The sequence below is a fragment of the Tetrao urogallus genome (assembly GCF_951394365.1).
Source record: "Tetrao urogallus genome assembly, chromosome: 21".
NCBI classification, from domain to species: Eukaryota; Metazoa; Chordata; class Aves; order Galliformes; family Phasianidae; genus Tetrao; species Tetrao urogallus.
Window position 1 is genome coordinate 4,599,251 of NC_136834.1, and position 23,359 is coordinate 4,622,609.

The 23,359-nt window shown below is 46.2% G+C and overlaps 1 protein-coding gene across 2 annotated transcripts in view; it reads right to left on the minus strand.

Moving 5' to 3' along the window:
- The window catches only part of DVL1 (dishevelled segment polarity protein 1), a gene marked incomplete at both ends in the record, with an annotated part of 53,623 nt that overhangs the window by 10,271 nt on the left and 19,993 nt on the right, over positions 1-23,359 (minus strand). For both annotated transcript variants that reach the window (XM_079545445.1, XM_079545444.1), the window contains 5 exons: positions 132-225; positions 4,223-4,361; positions 9,835-9,947; positions 13,961-14,082; positions 19,198-19,267. In XM_079545445.1, coding sequence (XP_079401571.1) covers positions 132-225; positions 4,223-4,361; positions 9,835-9,947; positions 13,961-14,082; positions 19,198-19,267 — 538 coding nt within the window. The remainder of the gene's footprint in view (positions 1-131; positions 226-4,222; positions 4,362-9,834; positions 9,948-13,960; positions 14,083-19,197; positions 19,268-23,359) is intronic.

The following is a 23,359-nucleotide window of genomic DNA, read 5'->3' on the forward strand; positions in this document are numbered from 1 at the left end:
GTAACTCATTAATAGGTTTCTGTTTGGGAGGCATCCATGAACCTCTTATAGCCTCCAAATCCCTTTCTGATTTGCATGCTACACTCAGAATCACAGTTCACCTTCTTGGGAAATGATGATGCCAGCCTTACCCTGTCAATCTGCCGCATCCTCTGTTTCCTCCTCCTGCGCTTATGCTTCCGTATGAGCCGTGAGGAAGTGCTTTGCTCAGTGGAACTGCTCAACCTGAGGGAAATCCAGAGCAAATGTCAGCTCCATTAAGCTGAGCCATTCGCAGTTCTCTGCACCCTGCCAAAATCAAGGCTGAGTCCCACAAACACCAAGGAGTCGCCATTCAGACACCAGCAGCGAGCTGACAAAGCACTGCTCTCAAGTGCTGCTCAATCCCAGCACTTGCTGCATCTTCACCTCCCCCTGTGAGCACAGAGAAGTTACCAGCTCCTCTACAGCATGGATTAGAGAGTACATTTTACCAGCTTGCTTCGTTCTTGGAGCAACACTGAAAGCAACATGCCTTGCAACAGGCGTGTATCAGCCTGCTTTAAGCACCCCAAGGTTGCAGGCAGCTGCTTTCTGCTCCCTGAGCAGTGGGCCTGACTCCATGCCCAAGGAAAAATGCATGCTGTAAGAACAGCTGCATGTTAAACAATGACTTCATATCATTTTATGTGGGCCTTGCCATGGTGCTCTCACTTTCTTCTGCTGCTTAGCACTCTGTAAACAGAGACTGCAACTCACTGAAATAAAGCAGCTCTTGATAATAGCTACTACCAACTGGCGGCGGAGGAATGGTGAACATCATTTACTTCTGCATGTTCTGTTCTTTTTCTTAAGGTCTTTCAAACTTGTACACCCTAAATGCATCACATCCTACACATCTATCCTTTAGGCTCTCCTACATTAGGAAAGTTAATTATTCCCATTTTACAGAGAGTGGACTGAGGCACAGCAAAAGATACGTGGATTGGCCCAAATTCGTTTCAGAAGCCTGGAACAAAGTCTGGATTTCAGAGATACCACTGCAACACCACAGGGATCTCTCTCTTCTCTATTTATGATGTTCAGAACGGCAAAAGAGACAAAGTAATGCTTCACTATTAACTAAGATCAAAACTAATCCAACCCAATACAACACAAGTAACTGGACTGGCACTGGCACAAAGAAAACTGTGCCAGTTTTTTTTCCCCCTCATTGCCACGTCCCTATCTTCAAAGTCCTTGCTGCACACAGGCATGCCAGTATACCTCATGCAAAATCTGATAGCGGCAATCCCAAAACAGAGCTTGCTGCCATGAGGTTACAACCCACCACACTGGGAAACCCAGGTTTGTTTGAGTCAAGGACGCCCAGCTGAGCATTACCAATGCTGGGGCTGCTCCGAGGGCGTGAAGCTCTTCGTGTTCTCTTTAAGCTCACATAACTATTTCAGGTATGTTAACACTCCTTTTTCCCCTCCCAACAAAGCATATTAATTTAAAGAGCCAAGAGGTGGTGTTTTCTAAGGAGATCAAAGATCTGATAGCTCTCCATCTGTGGAAGCAGCTCACAGCACCTGGTTTTCTGAGCTTGTTCCCTTTTCCACAGGGAAAATAAAGAGGTCTTTCAAAAGCTGGGCTCCCCAAAATTGAGCCCGTTCAACATTTACTGCTGTTTTTGCAAGTACTGGCAAAGACTGACACAAAACCCCCTTGCATTTTACATCAGTGTTCTCATCCTTTCTATCCCCTCTCTGATTTCATTCTGCTCCTCTTCTCCCCCACGTTGCCTCATTCGCAGGATTCAGCTCAAACCTTCCAGCATGCAGCAGTAAGGGAGAACCTGCAGAAAGGCAAGGCACGCTGCTCCCATCACAGTGAACCTGCCTGCTCTCCCCAAAAGGCACCAAAAAGAACAGAAGAGACTGGGGGAGCTCTACTGCCTGAACATGAGCTGAGTAACAAGATGCCTTCACATGCTGTAAGAGAGCGGTGAGCTGCCCTCCACCAATTACAGCATAAATTCAGCGTTCCAATCTGCACACAAATGCTCTGCCTTCAGACTCTGCTCCCAGTCAGAGTCACAGTGAATTGTATCAGTTACATTAAATCAAGAACAGCATTTGCAAGTTGCTGACAATAACCTTCCTGCTGCATACTTCACATTTGCTAGATATTTATTTGCTTAAGAAAAGACAGAAACAGAACAGAAACGTCTACCACAAGCTCCCTACATCAGTGTGTATCCAAAATACCACCTACTGCCTGCAAACAAGACTAGCATTCAATTGTATCACATACTGAAAACAAAGGAAACAAACACCCTCAAGCTCTCCACTGGGAAGCCAGCTGTAAGGGATGCTGCTGCCTTACTTGTTGACCTCCCCTACAAAGAGCCCCCCCATAAGGCAAGCTCTGACCCTACAGCTGTAATTAACCAACTTACCCCCTTCAACCTCGTCTTCCCCAGGCCTCCATCCACAGCAGATCTGCAGCATGCTCCATTTGCTATTTGGCTGTTTTTGCCTCTAAAGGAAACTTCTCCCTGCCAGCACGATCTCTCATCCGCTTGAGAGCATCATCGCTGTAACACAACAGCATACCTCAGAGCATTCCATTTAGTTGTTCTTCCTGACTAGCTGGCCTGGCAGCTATCTTGTGTGCCAACAGCTTCTGCCCCAGCCTAGAAAGGAAAAGGCCTCGGCTGCAGCTTCGAAGAGTCACTTTCTTTGCAGGTCAGACACAGGAAGCTTTACGTTATTAATATATACAGAAAGACTGAGCTGGGTTGAGAATGATGTGCTTCAGAGGCCACCCTGACTGTGCTAATCCTGCCCTACTGCATTTCTTCCTGCCCCGGAAATGATTAAGTTATGTCCAAGAAACACAATCAGCTGCAGGGTTGTTGATGTTTGTGGGTTTTTGGTGTCGGTTTCCTCTCATTGTTGGTTTTGGTTTTTGATTTTGAAATGGGGGAAGGAAGGGTTGGAAGCCCTACAGACTTCGGGAAGGCTCTGATCTGCCAGCCCTGATGCATATGAATACCAATGTGAAACACAAAAGCATGCAGGTAATTTTCTGGGTCTTCAAGTGTCGGCAACTTCACTGTAACTGCAAAAGAAGCTCTCCAACCTAATTCAGAACCCAGCCTGAAACATTCATTTAGCCACCCTTCCAGCCCTTTGGGAACACCCAGCCTTGAAACAGAATTTGAAGCTATTGCTCTTCAACATGTATACAAGCTGTGATCAACTCTCCGATCAACACAGTTCAATCAACTAAGATCTCCAATAGCAGAGGATCTTTGCTGCTCCTCTTCTACCTAAGATTTAAGAACACCACGCTGCCATCACCTTTCCTTCTTCACAGACATCTGCAGTTACAATCACAGGATCTGTAATTTGTTCTCTGCCAGCTCTCACAGATCTCTAATGGGTTTTCATGGCCCATTTGGCTGAATGCTTTAAACAGCTCTAGGGACGGTGTTTAGAGAACGCTGGCACTGAAGGCAGGAAAATGAACCACACAGGCTTTGATTGATTTTGCCTATTTAAAAATGGATATTTTAAATCCGAGAAGTGTATTGGCTTGCAAACATTTTAAGAACACAAGTATCCTCTAGGGATGAAGAAGGATGCCTTGAAATGATTTTTGGAAAAAGCAAGGAATAATTCATCACATTCCTTCTGTCCACGTATAAAGAAAAAAAAATAATTAAGAAGTCATAAATACGTGGCACCACAGCCTGCCTGTGCAATAATACTCACCCTGATGAGTTCTCCTGCTGCCCACAGGCCTCAGACCATGCAATTACATAGGAATTCTTTCACTGTTCTCTTTAGTTAGGTGCATGCTCCATAGGAATGGACCGTGGCTGTATTTTGTTCCAATAACCACACGACTGCTTCACCAATAAGGAGACAGTTGCACACTGCCTGGATTTTAAAATGTAACCATTCCTGCCATTAAAAGGACGGAGCAGGAACAGAACCTTCTCTTAACTGGAGCTGTGCCTGATGGCACTTTGGGTAGGGATCCCATTAAGCTGGCTCTTCTCTCAGAGCAGCGATTTTATACGTTACTGATGGATTACCTGCCCTCAAATCATATCAAGCAGGGAAAAGAGGAAAAAGTACATAATAAACCTTTTTGTCAGCACGTTTCAGGACAGCTCAGATACACGGACCAGCAGCTGGGAAACACAGAAATGGGATTTAACAGCTCAGTCACTACAGCAGTGCCCGACCTGCTGGTGTTGTCATCGTCATCCGAGTCGATGAAGCTGCTGGATTCCAGCTCGCTGCTCATCATGGTAGAAGAGCTGTCGTAGCCAGGAGGGTGCTCACGATGTCTGTCCAGTTTGGGATGGCCATTGATTCGAGGGACTACAAAAAGAAAAGAAATGGGGTATTACTACTGGGCAAAGAGGAAAAGGAAGGAAGAAATGGCGACACTGAGCAGCACTGCTTCCACACCGTGACATGCAGCCAACTTTGCAGGAGGATCCACATGCAGAAACCAAGCTCTTTGCACAACCTGGCTTCATCCAACAGCTGGAAATCCCAGCGCCCTGGCCTGCCCACTTATCTTTTCCCTAACATTCCCACTTGCCTACGTATCAGTTCACAGGCAGGCTGTAAAGGAGATAAAGCCAGAAGCAGCAGGCATAAATGAGTACCCTAATGGTGTTAGAAAAATGAATGCTGCCTCTCCTGCTGCAGTTGGCTCCTGTCAAAACACTTCAGAACCGTGGCAGTGACCCTGTTCCCACCCACACTGTGCCCACAGAGGGAAATCCCCAGCGTGCTCTGGGACTATTGCTCCATCCAAGTCCCACAAACACAACCAGAGGTACAAGAGCTTCCCACAAGTTGTTCTTTGGCACGTGCTGTAAGAAATGAAAGAAGTCAGTTCAGGGCTCCTGCTGGGACGCTGAAAAATTCCAGTCCTGAAGACTCAAGGATTATGAAAAACATATATGTACATATTTGCATCTTCCTCCATGCTATGATCCCAAAGAAGCCTGTACCCAAGAGGCAGCCCATCTGCTGAGCAATGTATTTTGAAGGACTGGGGAGACAGAACAAAAACTATTTGCACTGACTTTGCTGCTTTTATCACACTGCTATCTCTCTGTAACACACACTGCAATCACACCTGATAGATGAGCCACTCTCACATGAAATCTTGTTTCACGTGTCTCAAACTCTCTCAAACCACCCTTATCACCAACGTTCTCCAACGGAGCAGCACTGCTTGTTGAATTATTAATATTATTAATAAATTAATAAATGGATAACCAGAGTAAATTAGAGCCTGCTTTCAGTGTCATTAACAGCAGTGAGCTTTAGCACTGCAACAGTCTCAGCATCCTCGTGTGGAGTTCCCATTCAGCACCTGGGATAATAAATTTAGAACAGTTACAGTATTATCCCAAGATTTTGACCTGAGACCCTCAGAAAGCACAGGTTGACACGGCCTGGGCCCTGTGCCCCACCACCAGACCCTCCCACATCACTTCCACACTTGAGGAAGAAGGAAGCAGTGCTTCTCAACAACTCTCAGTGAAGTTTAAGCACCTCACAGCAAAAGCCACCTGCAAAGCATACCTCCACTCCTGGGAAAAACCACTGCTTCATGTTGAAGTCATCTTCCTTCTGTGCTTTTCCTGCAGCCCGTGAGCAGCTCCAAAGGCCCCCATCTCCCCTGCCATCGTCCTGGCAGCAGCAGCCCCGCTTTGCCCCGCAGCACCCACACTTCTCCGCCCCATCACAGCCCGGGGCAGGAACTGAGGCAGCTCCTCTCTTTCCTAAGATTTTTCCAATTAAGCCACGATGGTAATGCCATTCACAAAGCACAGACAGGTATTCCACCCTCAGTGTAACCCAGACTCTGCTCTGGTTCAATGCCTGTCCCACTAATAACCAGGGACTTCCTGCCCCATTGACCCTTTGCTCCTGTTTCTTCATTAGGGGATGATAGAGCCCATTGAGACTGTCTGACAAAGGCTTTTCAATGTGTCACAGAGATTGGAATAAAGTATAGCCTCAGAGGTTAAAGTATGTCTTCCTTGGCTTTTATCAACAGCAGAGCTGGTCCTGCCTGAGGGACAAAGGCACATCAAAGTGCAAAATCAAACAGGCCTTGAAAGCAGAAAGCAGCATCTGCTCGAAGAGGATGTAAAGAGTACTCCGTAACCCTGCAAAGAATAAAGGTGAGAGTGGTGTGGGAAGAAGGCATAGCTGAGCTTCCATCCTCAGAAAGTCCTGACCAATTATTGACATGAAATTGTTACCTCCTTATTAACAAAGACTTGCAACTCCATCTGTGCAGCTCACAGCTGCATGCAGAGGCTACAGTCGGTGCTGTACTGTCCCACTGCAATCATTTTGTAGTTGCAGTCCTTCACCACGCTATGGTAAAGCACACAGATGCTTGTAGGGATGACTGGACATCTGGAACTGCTCTTTGCAAACATTTGGGGATCACAGTTACGTTCACCGCACCGCCAACTCCGTGCTGAAGCCCCAGCATCCACACATGGCATCTGCAGATGTGCCAAGAAAGCAAGCAGTAGCTACAAAAACTCCTCCAGCGCCAAAGAAAACTTGTCTCTTAATTACCTCCCTAATTAGAACTTGCACAGTCCTGTTTCCCAAAAGGGACATGGAGTTTTGTTCCAGTCACCAGAGGGGTCCGGAGAACATGTGCCAAGCAGACCTCCCACCCTCCTAATTAAGATCCTCGCTCTACTTTCACTTAATAGGACTTTGTCAACTTTCCAAAGCAACGTGAACTTTTGTTGCATGAAGAGAGAAAGTGGAGCCCTGACATCTTGACAGCTCAGCCCTTTTGCACTAATTTTATTTGAAGCTAATGCCAATAATTGTTTTCCTACTAATTGATGTGAAAGGTGTTCAGGAAGAGACATATTCCCAACTTGGACAAAAGCCCCTTTGGATAAAAAGCCTCTCCAAAATAAAAATCACTTCACTGCATGTGTAGCCTCCACAGTTTTACCACCATGATGTCTTAAAACATATACATCTATAAATGCACACACATACACAGGTAACCTGGGGAGCTGAGCAGTGAGCAGCTGGGGAGAACTCAGTGCAATCCAGTGGCAAACTCAAAAGGAAGCTCTTGCCACGCACTGAAAACTGGTTCCTAAACATCAGGCTGACAGGATGGATTATTCTGCACAGCACACAACAGAATTCTGCTGCCCTGCTTGCATTGCTTTCAGGTGATTTTTATTTTGCTACATCTGCAGCAGGTCTTCGTTATGCTTCCCTTTTCTCTTCCCTGCCCCGTGGGTTCTCCAAGTCTGAACAGGAATCTCATCCTCTTGAACTCGACTGCACTGTGGTCAGGGATCAGTGCAGCAAGTTCCCCTGACCTGCACAGGTTCTAGTTCAAAGTGCCCACGCCTAAGCAGATCCCAAAAGGCTCAGCAGCACCTTTTCTCACCTTCTTCACCTTTGAAATGAAGTCTATAATGAACTACTGAATTCTTCCTGTGAAACAGGTACTTCTTTGTGCAATAGCCAGGTTTAGCCTCGTGGTTAGGGTGGGTAACTCTCTGCCATTCACTTCACACCAGTGATGAGCTCCACCAGTTGCAAACACTGCGTGGTATGTGTTACTGTATGCCTCAGTGAGCTGACAGTACTGCACACACATCTTGGCTGCTTGCATGACTAATACCTGCGAAACAACCTGTGGGCAACGCAGGGCTCCAGTGAGGAACGCACATCCTGCCTCTCTATGAATTACTAGAGCTGTAATTTTGGTATTCAACAAGCCTCTGCAGGACAAGATGAAACAGAGCAGCAGCGTTTCCTTCTTTCTGTAAGGAGAAGAGGATTTACCACTCCTTTCCAATGCCCCCAGAACTGACTGTGAACCAGGAGTCACGACCCTGCTGCCCCCTCCCCATCCCATCCCTCTTCTTCTACGGCTCTTCCCCCATTTAATATCCATTTAACTAATACTTCTCAGCTTGCCCTCCTCAAGCTGAAGCCAGTTTCAGCTGAAATGATACAGACCCATTTACTGAAGCCAAAGGCAGCCTGCAACATGTGCTCTGGCCACATTAAGCAAGCCAGGAAGGGAGGGACACATACAAAGGATAACACGCACTTAAGACAGGCAGGCAAATGTGAAGATGGTATTTTTAGCTCTTTGGTGCATTAACCCTGAGGGCTTAATGTTGCCATACAGTAAACGAGCAAAGAGGAGACACAGCAGGAATGAAGGGCACTCAGCAATGTCAAGTGTAACTCAGCACCTTAAAGCATTAAGCCTCTAACGAAAAGAAAACCCATTCAGAGAGCTTGTAATGCACAAGAAATTATCTGGCAGCCTAAGTAAAAGCAGCCAATACCCCTCAGGTAAACTGGCACAATCTGATTCTACAAGGGAACTGCATTTCGTGGAAGCTTTGACATATTTTGCCTGTGAAGATTCCAGGCTTGAACTGAGTGCGACACGAAGGAATCATAATGTGCTAGAGGTCAAGACAACAACATCTCTGCACAGGGACACTTTGCTGAGCAGCTTTCTTTACAACCTAATGAGTTACAGGAGGAGCCCCGAGAGATCAGAGTGTAAAAGAACATAACCAGAAATCATACAAAGGACCTGGCATTTCCAGCCAGTAGGGGGACAAAAAAGGAGGCAGACAACTTAGGGAGAATCCCAGCACTTCTCTTCTTCTTGAATGCAACACGAAGCAGAGCAAAAGCAGGGGCAGAGGGAATTAAAAATGAGACCAAGAAGTCTGCCTGCCTATGCTTCCCTTTCATCAGGCTCACTAAGCTTCTAAGGAGAGGAGGACGAAGCAACAAAGGAGGCAGGCAATAAACTAACGTGAAAAACAAATCACCTTTCAACATTCTTCCAGCACCAAGATTTTTTCACAACACTTCTTAAAAGATTCTCCCTGTTTCTGTGATTTCCCACAGGGATCTGCAATATCATGCAAAGACAGCTCTCTGCTCCACCCACTGAGTAATTTTCATTCACTCTGAGTCACTGACAAATTGGAAAGGTAAAATGAACAGAAGACACCTGCTTTTAACACACAGTGTATGTGACTTCTGCTTTTCTAATACTTCACTGGGTGGAGCTGTGAATAAAGCCTGTGATGGCACCTCTTGGGTCCAACTATTCCATATTCTGCACCATTTTAGACTCAATGGGTGGCATCTATTAATTCTTAATTAGGCCTGGAAATTCTTGTCTGGCAACAAATGAAAAAACAAGCTCACTTTGATGTACAGACTAGAGGCAAGAGATTATGTTCTGTAGCTTATATGTGTGCTGCAGTTATACCAGCATGCAAGACTACTGCTGGTCCAAGCCAGGAGAAATCAGCAGAAATCATTTCAGAAGATCCTGGCTCAGACCTTGCAATGCTAAAATACTAAAGCTTTCCAACTGTCTGCATTGCAAACTCCCAACACTTCATACAGATAATGTGCTCTACCTTGAAGCGAGCACAGTTGAACAAGGCAGTCTAGCTGTGATGGTATGGAGCTCAGTGCTGGCTACATCCTTATCCTCTGCCAGGCTGTCTCCTAATACTACAGAAATCCTGTATATCATCCACAAGTATCTCCCTGCCACTTTGCTGTAGGTTACCCAGAACTCTTCAAAAACACTGAGCTTCAAAGTGTCTCAAAGCAATTACCAAATTCCTCTATTAAAGTAATAACAGCCCCTCAAAGCACGCAGGAATGCAGACACACTCCTCTCCAGCGCTCGTGCAAAACTAGTTGCTGCTGTGAAATAACAAGAATCTTTTATTTTCTAGATGAAAAAGGGGAAAGATGATCCATATCATCCACTCACCATCCTCGTGCCCTTCTCTATTCCTCCGCCGATGTCTGTCTCGACGGTGGCTGATAACTGACTCTGTTCCTGTTTCATTGTCCAGTCCATCCCGACTGCTGGCAGCATTTGGGCTGTTAGAAAACACATAACAGTGAAACAGTGGAGTCAGTTTTTCTTCTTCTTTTTTTTTTTTTTTAATAAGAACCGTTGCATTTGTGAGGTATTTGGTTTAGAATCCAGCAAACCACTACACAGATTTGGCAGCTGCAGAGCTAGCTCCTCCAGGCTGCTCTGCTCACCTTAAAGCTACCTGAAGAGTGAAAAGACAATTCAACAGCCATGCCCTGAGACACAGGAAAGGGATTGTTTTAGATTATGATCCAAGATACAGACAGATGCATGCATGAGCTCCTCCTCTAAAACCAGCACAGCACACGCTCTACCAGGGGCTTATTCTCAAGGACGTACTCAGACAGGGAACCAAACTGCCTTTCCCACAATTTCTCCAAATATATATAAACCAAGCTGTGTTTTGGCATGCTTCCTCAAGTGCTTGTTCCTCTCCAGACAGGCTTGTTTCCCTGACAACAACCTGAGCTGCACACGCAGCATGCTGTCATCAGCCAAAGGGGCAGAAGCTGTAGTTCACTGCAGCCACTTGTAAAGCAAAGTGCTGACCTTAAAGGCTGAAGTCCTTCAAGTCACAGCAAAGCTTGAAATAATTAAGTGCACGTCTGCAAAACACTCAGGCAGACCCCAGGTCCTTTCCTCATCTTCTCAACCATCCAAAAGCTACGCAGCTATGCCAGTGCAGCACGGCACTTCATCTAATGAGTCCCTGTGAAGGGCCATTATGAGCCAGCAAGCTTTGGGCAAAAAGCAGAAAGATCCTGATGACCACCTCAGCGGCCACATTTCTTCCATTATGCTCTTGTGAAGGCTCTGCTGAGAGCCAGTTTCTTGTTCCTACAACTAATTAATCAGAACAAAAGGTTTCAAAGAGGCAGCAGAGAATTCCGCCCTGTGGCTTAGGGCCACTTTCTGGGACCAATCTAAACAAACAACTCCAGCTCCTTATTCTTGAACTTCAAGCACTGAGAAAGGGCCATTTCTCAATTCACATAAACCACACTGCTTTTTTTCCTTCTAATTCCAGCAGACATGTCTGCAAACCGAGAGCAGTAGCTGTAGTGCAGCACCCTGAATACATAAGAGCACCTCTTTGCAACCATGTGTTCCAAAAGCTCACTGCTGAGGAAAGACATCAGTCACTAAAGAAGGCTGGAGCAAGGGAGATGATGGAGAAGCTCTTTTCTCTACGACTGATGGTGAACCTGGGCATCTTCTCAGCTGCACAGTCCGATGGACAGGCACTCATTGCTGTGCATCAGTGGGACCTTGAGCAAACAGCTGGCACAAGCAAGCACATCTGTATGGCTCCATTTAAGAGGGCTGCTGAAAGCTTTCTACAACTGCACACCCACACACTTTCTCAGCACGAATGAAATGTACTGACATGCCCACCACACCAATTAGGAAACAGCCTCTTATTCAAGAAAATATCTGAATGCACTGGCCAAGCCCTAAGGAAGCTACCAGCATGTAAGCACGTATTTATGTGCTGACACAACTGTGTTTGCATTGCTCAGGTCAGCCCAATACAACTGAAAGGGGGGTAACACTTTTCTGAGGCAGCATCTTCTGCCTTCATCACACATGAAGAGCAGCACAGAGCTCTGCCTGCCCTGCAGGCACCCAGACATCTCAGCAGCACCATCTCGTGACTACTGCTATTACTACTCAGTCCTAAGCCTTTTCCAGGCTAAACTAGCTTATAAAAGGTGTTTGACAGCAGAATTCAATGCATGGGAGGAACCTCACAGCTGGCCTGTTTCCTCTCCCATTGCTGAGCAAATCCAGCTTCCAGCACACGCACCCAAGGGCTGTGAGCAAATGTCAGCAAGGAAGAGCAGAGGTCACTCATGCACTGACCCAGGAGCAGCCTCACCCATTCAGGTGGACGTGGATTTGGCAACCAGTGAGCTGAAGCAGTAGAGCATGAAATGCAGGCTGAGCTTCAGCACCTTCAGCAGGGAGGGAGGAAGGAAATTTTCTTTGGATTGAAATCAGTGACGGAGCAAAATATCAATACTGTCAGACAGCTCAGTTGAGATTATCACCTCTCTGCTGATAATTATCTCATTCTCTTGGAAGGTATTGCTTGCCTGTCTGCTCCATCCATTTCTTGTATTCTCTGTAGACCAGGAAACATTTCTGTTTGCATAATTACACAACGCCCAGCTTGGCTGGGGCTTCTTGGATAAATAAGGCCTCTATCAGCAGTGCAGAAAGAAGATGACAGATCTCTGTTAGTTTTAATAGCATGCATATAGCATCAGGGATTTAGGAGTCGAGAAGACAAGACAAGGCCACAGAAAGGGACATGATAGATGAGCACACAGAGGTAGTGAAGTTAGGTCTGTGCAAGTCACAGGATTGCAGTAATCATCTCTTAGAAGGAAACACCATTAAAGACACAGTGTGCAGAAACAGCACCAAGCACACTACTGCAAATCATCACACCAAAATCTGAAGATCTGTCCTTACAAAGAAGGATAAGAACTACAGCTCACAATTCAAGCTCTGGAAGCCATGCTTTATAATTAGAGATTGGGCAACTCAACTTATTTCGTTTATCCAAGAGAAACAAACTATTCCAAAATACAGTAAACTATCACCTGGAATCTTCAAACCTAGAATGGATGTTGTTGTTTTCTTAAGCGAAATGCAAACAGCTAAACAGAAGGGCTTCATGCCAAGTAACCAAGTGAGACATTCTGACACAGGCAGGATTTTTGGGACACCAGAGTGCAGCAGGTGCACGAGCAGATCAAAGATTTAATCTGAATGCATACAGTTACCAGCAACACTGTTCCACAAACACAGCGCTGTGCCTAACTTGCCATGGAATTACTTCTTGGAAAAGAATCTTGCAGTTATTACAATTAGCTATAAGGCAGGGAGACAAAGAACTACTTATGCTTGCAAGCCGTGTGACTGTATTCATGCTAACCTTCCCTGGTCAACACAAAGCAATTCACGGACACACGAGGGCAGTAAAATCCTTGCAAAAAATCACAGTGTCAGGGAGGGTTCGTATTTCTTAAGATTTCTTGTCCCCTCTAGAACACATCTGCCTGTAAAAGGCTTATGCAGAACACCCGGGGCTCTTCCAGGCAACAGATATTGCAGACAACAGAGGAAACGTGACAACAGGCACATCAAGGCTGGGTTTCCCTTTCAAAACACACGAATCACTGCCTTCCTAGCCCATCCTTCTGGCTATTTGTTCATGTCAGCAATTCAGAGCACAACACAAGGTGCCAGTCAAGAGCAGAAAATGAAACAACTGTTAACCCCCTGCATCCAAGGGCTGCTTGACACTGCAGCAAAAAGGGCCTCAAATGAGAGCATCAACACTCACAGATGTGATGAGCAGGAGAAACTCTGCCAAACTGCAGACATGAGAGGCCCTGACAGTTCAGCTTCGTTAGCAAATGACACTTGTCACGCCTCAAGACAGATGGGGCAGATTTCCCACACATACAGAAAAAGGACTTCTGGACTTTAACACCAAATGTACAACAGATGCACGAAAGGCTTGGAGAATACCACCATCTGGTTACCCAGAGAGAAAAGAAAAAGCAGAGTATTCTGGCAGCTAGTGCAGGAGAAGGCAGGAACACAGGCTTCAGCTCAGTTGTGGGTGCTCCAGCACTGCTCTAGCCCTCGTGAAAGCTCATCTGCCAATTGCTCCTGTTCACCGTGCAGCAACTGGAGTGAATTCACTGCTTCTTGATTTACAGTGCACAGTTTCAATGCACAGACACCACATTTATAATAATGGAAAGTGATAAAATTCACCACTTCAACTCTCCAAAGTTTAGCATAGTTCAGGCTTAATGTAAGCAACATTCAAGAGCACAGCAGTACCAGCCTTCCTTAGCTCTAACAAGCATATTGCTTTTTAACAGTACCAACAAACAGCCAGCTTGCAGCACCAGCAGGGAGAAACGTGTGGAATAGACACCAAGGAACCACGTTTTTGGTTTAAAGAAGTAATATAAAGCCAACTTGCTCTTACTGGAATGACGGAGGCCGGGAGTCTCCAATGCCACCCGTCCTCTCGATGGGAGGTGGAAGGTCTGCGTGGCTCTCGGTGCACTGTGAGCCTGTGTCAGAATGGGAGCCTTCAGCCAGGACCAGCTGCCAAGAAAAAGAAGAGAATTACAGCATATCTGCACAGGTTCCTCCACCCTGACACGTGCTTGGTCGCTGCTCTGCTACACACTCTGTGAGTATCTATGAGAGACAAGAAGAGAAGAAGTGCTCAGTGTCCACTTGCACAAATTCCTGCCAACCCTTCATAAAATCATATTACATTCAACCTCAAAGTGAAAACATTATCACTAGGATGCACAAAGCTCCTGTGAGCCCCACAGAAGGCTCTAAATTCTCCCCATAAAGACCAGTGCTGGAAATATAGTTTTTATTTCCTACCAACATCCCCAATTACTACAAGGAAGGCTGTGGAATAATGAGTCACAGAGATGGACATGTCACACTAGACACTTTCTATACTCAACCTCGCTTGCAGTAAATTCAGGACAGAAAGACCATCTCCATCCAGCATGCCTGTTTGGTTCATCTATCAAAGATTAGTTCTAGAACAATCAGGTTCTTATTATTCTCCACTAACAAAGGGAATGCTCCTTAGATTGTTTAGGATCCTATGAGCTTCACGATAAACTTTCATTTGGGATGCTATGGAAGGAATAAAATGCTCCCATACTGTACTATTTAAAACAGAGAAGATGTGCTGTGGGACACATAGACTTCTCCCTGTGCTTCCACGAGAACTCAAACGATTCTATGACTCAATCAAACACATGTGGAAGCTCACCTGTAATTCTAGATGATGCTTTTTGATTTGACTTGCTCCCCACCATTTTGGAAGGTGCATTCTTCCTAAGCAGTGCATGGTGCAGTGGATGTGGTGGTGGGCTGATGGTTGGACTGGATGATCTTAAAGATCTTTTCCAGCCTTAACGACTCTATGATTCCATGATCATGAAATAAAGCAGTGCAAACCCCAGCCTCACAGCCAGGATCCAGCCCTGATAAATGGATTTCACCCTGCAGCTCTGACTGGCAGCAGCATTTTATTCCACTTCTTTGCTTACACTGTGCTGCTGCTGCTCAGGCTGTGCAACAGCTGCTGGGCTGCACCCCAAAGGGCTGCATTTCAATGGGAAACGTGGATGACTTCTGTGTGGTTCACATGGAGGAAGTTAATAAAGCAGTGTGGAACTAATTGCAACTGTTGATTCAGTTCATTCCATCACACTGAGTGCTGTTTGCTCTGCAGCCAATGCCATCCCACCACAGCACTTGCAGGAAGGCACCCGGACTCTGAAATGCAAACAAAGCTGACGCTCCCAAGCAGTGCCACCAAGCCAGGGAGCTCACAGTGTCAGGTTCCTCTCATCACTGCTACCACCGTGCTGCAGTGAGTCCTTGAACCCATTGCTTCACCTCTCTCCACTTCCCTTTTTCTCCTCCACACCGTATTTGCTTATGCTTTTAGCTTAATTATGGAGAAGGCTGCCTTTTATAGCAGCCTGCACTCCGCAGCCACCCAGCACAACAAACCTGCTCAGACACGAAGGCAGCTCAAGGAACCAGCCCAGCCAACACTCATGGCTGAATATGTCAAAAGAGAACCAGTCTGGGAAGGGGAAGGAGTGAACAGTGGTGAGCCCTGCTCTCACATCTCATCTGCCTAAACACCAAGCAGTACGTGAGCATGGAAATTACATTATTTGAACTGCCTCTGCTACTGGGAGCAGCAGCAGCTCTCAGTACCCCTCTTACCATAGAGGGGAGTGAGGGACTGAAAGCAGCTGCTGAATACACAAGAAGAGCCACTGGTATTTGCGACAGTAAGTTCACAGTGCTGTGCTCAGCTACAGGTTGAGAGCATTTCCTGTAAAATCACAGACACCTGCACCTAATTTCAGAGTTCCCATGCACAGCGGAGCAGAACCATCCAGCCTTACTTTTGCGAAGAGAAGACCCTCACATCCCAGAGATTTGCAGCCTCCCCTCATCTGCCACATTCTTTCCACTGTCCTTCAAGTTCCCCTCTCTTCCTGCCCAACTGTCTGCTCCTTTCCCACCTCCTCTTTCCCATAGAAGCCCTAGCACTCCATTCCAGTCCCTGAGCAGATGAATGTGGGCACGAACGACCTGTGAAGAAAAAGGCCCTGAAATCCCTTCATTTTAAACATCAGAAACCAACCAGAATCTGTTCACACTGATCTTCAATCATGGCCTCAATTACATGTCAAAAGGCAACAATGCACTTTGCTGAGCATCACTTAGTGCTTCTACTGCTCCTGAGTTCTTAGCATGGGAGAAGGCATAATGTTTCTATCCCCCAGCTCTAACTGCAAACACAGTGCCTAAAAGCTTACATACACACAGGACAAGCATTATCTGTTGGCACCTAGCTAATAGAGGGAAAAAAGAAGAGGAAGAAGGCTCTGACATCACTGCCAGCCAATAGATGGTGCACATCCCCAGCAGCCAGCCAGGGAACTGCTCCCAGATGTCACAAAGCCTTCCTAAAGAAGGGCTGGCAGGGGCAGGCAGCTGGCTCAGACCCGGCTGTGGCCACCAGCCAACTCCTTCCTCATTCCCAGCTTCCACCACGAGCTGGCCCTGCCCTCAGCAAGGAGAATGGAAAAACATTTTATGCTTGAATTTTACCTTCTCGCCTCTTTCTCCCCAAACCTGATTCCATCTCCAGCTATAAGTCACACAAGCCCACGCTGGTGCCAAGCAGCATCTGCACGCATGCCAGTAATTACAAAGAATGAGAGGAAGCAGCTCCTAATAGCCACAGACAATTCCAACACTTGTACTCCATCAAACACACAGTTTGGTTTTGGTTTCCATGTTCTTTCACTTTGCCTTGAATCTTCAAACACTCTTTACAGCCTTTCTGTAACATCTGATCAGATGCACTGAATGAAAAGCAATGTTGTTTGCAAGTCAGTTGCAATTGGAACTGAAAGTTTGGGATCATTCCTGCATCTCGTGTTCACAGAGTGCAGAACCCAAACCACACAGGCTGCACAGCAGCGCAGAGCTGAAACCCAATTTAGATCCATACTGTCAGACAGCGTTCATTTGCATGTGACAAATTATGTCGTGGTTCTTGCATGAACACTAATGAAAGGCAGAACACATACCCTGTCCCAGGGCTCCAGCAGAGCTCCAGAGAGCTGCTTAGTGAGGGCTCTGCAGCTCACATCTGTTGTCTCTGCAGAGCAGCCACATCTGAGCACACGCTGCCTGTCCAAAGAGGCCTGGAGCACCTGAGTGCACATCACACAGCCCTAAAATCACTGCATTTTGCTCAGGTGGCCTAAAGATGGACTGCTCACTGCCCTGTACAAAGTGAAATCTGCTTCTGTGGAAATACACAAACGTCTTGTTCAGTGCTTCTACGAAGCAAGGAGAACCACAGCCACTGTTAGAGCAGGAGTGCACTGAAAGGCTCTGGAGATAAAGTTCATCAGGAGGGCAGGCTGTGGCAAGGAAACGAGGAAAAGGGCAGGAGGGCAAAATGTCCAAAGCAAAACAGGCAGTGGAAAAAGCTGATGAGGGCCTGTGTTGCTGCTCAGCATCCTGAACAACTACACTGAAGGGCGCTGTGTGATTTAACACACTTGGCCAAAGGGAAAGGAAGCAGGGAGGGGAAGTTAGGGTGCTACGTCTAGAGCTGCATGCAGCAAAATTAAAGCACTATGCTAACGAGAAGGGAAGATCTGTATCAACAGCAAGCTTCATCCTTTGCTACTGCAACACTGAAAGCAAATTCATCAGGCCAGAGATTGATGGCAACCCCAGACACGAGCTGTTATTTTGGCACAGAAATACCTACTCTGCCCTAAGTCCAGAACAAACTGCATGAGATTTCTGACAACAAATGGCAAAGCACAACAACGAGACATCAATCACAACAGGGTGCAAGCCTGCCTTCTCTGAGACCAACTAATTACATCCAAGAAGCAATGCTTTGTGCATTTTCTTGGTTCTGCAATCTGGGACAAGGGAAATCTCAAATACAGCATTGTAAGGATGGTTACTTTTTCCATGCTACATGGAGTTCCAAACTCCTCCCTTTTGTCTTCACTGAACCTGGCAGGAAATAGGATATGTTTATGTTAACACTATTAAGTTCTAGATGAAGGACTCTGCCATATAACCAATGATAGTCTCTGTATCACTGAAAAAACAACAACAAAAAAGTCAACCAGGGAAAAGGCAATCTATAAATCTAGTAAGCAGCAACCCTCTGTCCCGTGTTATTTATTCAATTAAAATAACCCATTCCAAAATGAAAAGGATGAGATGCAGAGAAGAACAAGTGGGACACAGGTGGGATGTGGAAGAGGTCTAAATACCTAATGAGGAGCACTGACTCCAATTTAATGCTAATCTAACCGTGCACTGAGTTCCAGGGCAGCAAAAGTAAGCAGCAACTGAAGTCTTGCAGACCCTTCCTTGAATGCTTTCCTCCTATGGAAATCAGTCCTGCATATGACACTAAGATCAAAGTGCCCACCTATGACAAATAGAAGGATTCAAACGTTATTAAAAAAGATGAAACTCAAATTTCTCAACATCAGTCATCTTGAGAACTTCAAAGTAGTCACTGCATCAGTGAAGAGAGGAGCTGGGGGGAGGAGACAGCTAAGCTGTATTGGATGCACTTAATGTTTCAATTTTAAGTGTGTTGTCTGGATGAGAAATACACATCCATACATTGCAATAATTTACACTGAGGATGACAAATAGCACTGATGGCTTGTGAAAGAATCCCAAGCTATCTGCCACTAGCTGATGCACATATTCTGACAAGGAAGATTGGGATCCATCATGCTGGTAATTGAACAAGGAAACGACCCTGCCCCAAACGTGGACTTTCTAAAAGGTAAAAACCAACTTTGCTTGCCCTAAAATAGATGGATGCAATTAACTGCTCCATCCCAGGGAACAGGATATTAAAGTGCTCCAAACTGTGAACAATTAACTCACAGTAACATCTCCCCTACAATTAGCAGCAAACAGATGCAGACAAGCACTGCAATTTGATGGATGCGAGTATGGACAAAGTTATGTGGAATTGGTAACACAGGCCAGGCTTCAGCTGATGGTTCAGCAGAGGGAAGAGAAGCCCTTGCCACCATCACCCCCCTCTGCTGCTGTGCCCATTGCAGACAGCAGGCACGCAGACACAGGCTGACTTACCCAGGACACCACTCTTCCATTGAAGCAGGGCAGCTTTGCATTGTCATCCGAGATCTCCTCCTTCACCACCCTGCCAGAAAAACAACAGCAAGAGAAAGAAAGTCAAGAGGTTGAAATGACATCACACCAGAATGAGACGCTGGTATGGGCTACCAAGGCAATGGTAAGGAACCTCAGGGCTTGTCAGCCCACAGACAGCACTCTGCTGGGCTTTCCTGCCACACCAGCCGAGGCAAAAGGTGTACACACTCACTAATGAGGCATTAAGAGAATGCATTCGTTTGCTACACCACAGACTCCAGCTTGGCTTCTCCCCAGCACCGCAGAGCTCAGCTGTCTGCTCCCAACAGCCTCCCTCGGGTGGAAGGAAACTCCACAGAAAAGTTTATTTGCACGCCGTTTTATTGCCACTTTTATAGCTGCTTAGAAAAACAAAAGCAAATGTCTGACACGAGTCCTCCAGGAGGGTTAGTGGAGCTTTTTCTTTCTTGCACTCCCCAGCCCACCTCAGGGTAATGGAGACCATTTGCTTCTGACAATCTCTCAGCTTTAAAGAAGCCAACCCAAAGTCGCTCCGACTCAACGCAAGGCTGCGGTTCCCCAACCACATTTTCCTTTATTTATGTTTATGTCTTTCTTGTTGCTGCGTAGAGAAAACCACAACGGCCACGAAGTAACTGAGTATGCATGGAAGGGGGTCAGATAATGAGTAAGGAAAAAGGAACCTAAAAGGAAGGAGGAGAGAGGAGATCAGAGCAAACAGTTTCTTTTCAATGACTCCTCTTGGAAAATTAGGGATAAAGAACACCACTAATTCTTTCACTTTCTTCTCTCTCTCTGCAGGTATTTGCAGTGTTAATGGCTTGCAGTTCAATATTAGGCAGCCTTCACCCCGCTCCTATTATTGGGAAAAAATGCTTTAAAATATTCATTTAATCCCTAGAGCATCTGTCCTCCCTCCCTTCACCTTTTGGCAATAAGGAACAGATCATGAAATTTCAGCACCGATTTCAGTTGTTTATAACTCGACTCTATAGAGGCAATTAAGAGCAGCCCCACTGAAATCAACACTCAGTGCTTTAAGCAGCTCTGAGAATTCAGGGAAGCTCCCACACCTGTAATTCCAGAGCTGCAAGCTGTGTGCAGACAGAGGATTTCAGCTTGGCACAGATCTCCAGCCCCAGTCTGAAATTCAGACGTTACCTTTTGTGTTTCAGAGTCCTGCAGAGAGCGTTCAACAAAGATCCAATAATGGGACTGGAGAAAAAGATGCTGTAAATCATTTTATCTTGACAGCTGCGTGTTTGGAATGACAGCATTCTTTTTTTTTTTTTAAATATAAAGATAAGGACACACCAACCAAGTGCAAGTGACAACCAGAAGCAGAAGTTCTGCTGTAAGACGCAAGGAATAAGACTGAGAAGATGCTGGCTGTGAGGTGCTGGGGGCCCTTTTGCACCTGACCCATACAGCAGTGGGGATTCCCTGCAGTGCTGCACAGGCTGCTCCAGTTGTGCTCCTGATGGAGAACCAGCCACCCCCCCTCAGTGCGCCCTGCCACGGCATCAGCTTTCTGCTGCAGCTAAGGGGAACGACTTCAGATCTGTTGCAACTCCAGCTACTAAATATAGCCTGGAGCTATGAGGCAAGAGGAGGACAGACTGTAATCCCAGCTTGCTTTGGGTAGCAACGAGCAGTGCCAAGAACATCCAATGCAGCAGCAGCCACTGATTTCAAGTCTCACCGTTCTGCAAATGGTGACTTGCACTAAAGCAGCAGCCCCTTCCAGCTCTCAGGGAGGGGAGAAGGGAGCAAAGGGCTACGAACGGAGGCAGTCACATGCTTCAGTCTGAGCAGAACTTTGTAATCTGGAACCACTCAAACCAGCAGCACAAGGAAGATGAGGTGATGCACCTGATCTGTCAGCAAGAACCACCTGACAGCACGAAACACATCCCCTGCTCACACACAGCTGGAGATTCCCTGCAAAAAAGGGGATGCTTGTTTCCTCCATGCAGCTGCTGGCAAGATTGAGATGGGTGCATCCTTGTTCCAGCATATGCAATCTTCTGCTTAAATCAGGTTAGGAACTACTCAGAGTCAGAGCAAAGAGAGCAACAAACACTGCCCAGAGCTCCTTACCATCAAACCTGAGTGAACACAGCCTTGAGAAAGAGAACGTGCAAGAAAGGGTGTGGATGTGCAGGGAAGAGGAGGGGGGAGCTCTCAGAAGCTCACATCCTCTGCTTTATTTGCCTTAGAGGAGAATTCAGGACTAATTACTAAACGAAACAATCACTGCTGGTAACAGCCCCTCCTTCCTTTTGCTTCCTGGAATTGTGTCTGGATCTTCTGGCACTGCTCCCAGCCTCCTGCACTAAAAGGTGCTTTTGCCTTCACCAAATCCAGCTTTCACCACCTCCCAGCACCTCACCTGCTTTGGCAACAGGCTCGCAGCATCACCTCCCTGCACCCTGCTGCCTTCTTTCCTCCAAAGAGGATTTTAGCCCTAGGACCAAGGGTTGTTCAGGCTTACCCTTGCTCTCATCCCTCTGCCAAGCCGTTTGCTGCCACAGAAGATACACTGACTCCTTCCTAAGAACCCCAACTGGACCCCACAAACCTGCAATTCGTAACCCTGCAGACAATTAGCTATTAAACACTGGTTTGATAGCATTGCAGACACCTGCCCTGCTATCATGCACACCTATGGGAGACTTACTAAGACTCACTGAGCTAGCAGATTTCTTCCTGCCCACTCAGAAGAGTGAGGCTAACCAGGCAGCTGCCATCTGCTTATGCTCCACACAGGTTCTGAGCCTGGAAAGCACAACCAGCAGAGCAGTTTTTGCTTCTCTTCGCCAGAACCACTGCATGAAGCCGCAGTGTCGTTTATCACTCCAGGTTAATAAGTACCATGCCACAAAGAGCACATCTAATAGAACCTTAGCAGCAGATTAATCCCATTCTGTCACTGTGATCCTAATCAAGTCTTTCCTTAACTCTTTCTTACCGTCCTTTATTGATGGGAGATGGAGGAAAGCAGTTTCATTCACTACCTTTTATTACTTGCTAGGAGACCCTCAGAGAGCAGGTGAAGCAATTAAGCCATTTGTTCTGTCTGTTCACTGACTCCAATGACCACAGTGAAGGTAAGAGATTGTTCAGACATGAGCTCTGGTTTGTAGCATCATGGAATCATGTAGGTCAGAAGAGAAAACCAGAGGTCAGCCAGTGCCACCTCCTGCCCAGTGCAGGTCTCACTGCCCAGGGCCACATCTCTTCCAGTTCTGAGCACCTCCAGGTATGAAGATTCCATCTCTGGGCAACTTGAGCCTGTATTTATGAAGCAGCAGTTTTCCAGAGGAGGTGTTTAAATCAGTAAAACCATAAGTAATCCTAAGCCCACACCTGCAATGAGTTAATACTAAGGGAAGTCGTAACATTCTGCTACCTGCTTTGGCAGACGTGGAAGCTAAGCCCACTCAAAAGCAATCTCTCCTTCAGAAGCTTCTGGCTTCTCATGCAGTTTGACTGATATCTGCACGTGGACCAACAGCCAGAGCTACAGCAGGAGGTCTGCACTCCACCAGTGCCAGCTGGTGGCTTGGCAGAAGCTCTGCTGACTTCAGTAGCCATAAGGAAGTGTTGTTAAAGCTCTTTTGGAAGAAGCTCTTTCTGAAGATGTGTCAAATCAACCCCTCAATTCTGCCTGGCAGCAGTTCTATGTTGTAATACATCAGTTAATGTACGTAAAAAAACAAACCCTATTTGTTAGCCTCTGAGTGTATTAGCCATATATGGATATATCTGAAGGTATAGTAAGAAAGAAGAATGTGCATTGGCACCTAATGCAAAACTACATAAACTCAGTGACATAGTTAACTGGAAGAAGGGGATGATAAGTCAATCAGCAGAAAAAGCTTATAAATAAAAAGAGCAAGCAACCTCACAGTCCTTAAGCCAACTGTTTTGGCAGATCATAAATAGAAGATGATGTACTGCAACATCTTTTAAGCTTCATCAAACATGACTACATAATTTGTCTTTCAGGGCTCATTCCATACCAAAAGGGCTGATCTGAAGGCACGCAGTATAATGAGAAGTGATACAAATCATATTGACAGTCACCATCCTCACTGACACTGAGGCTCTCATGCAT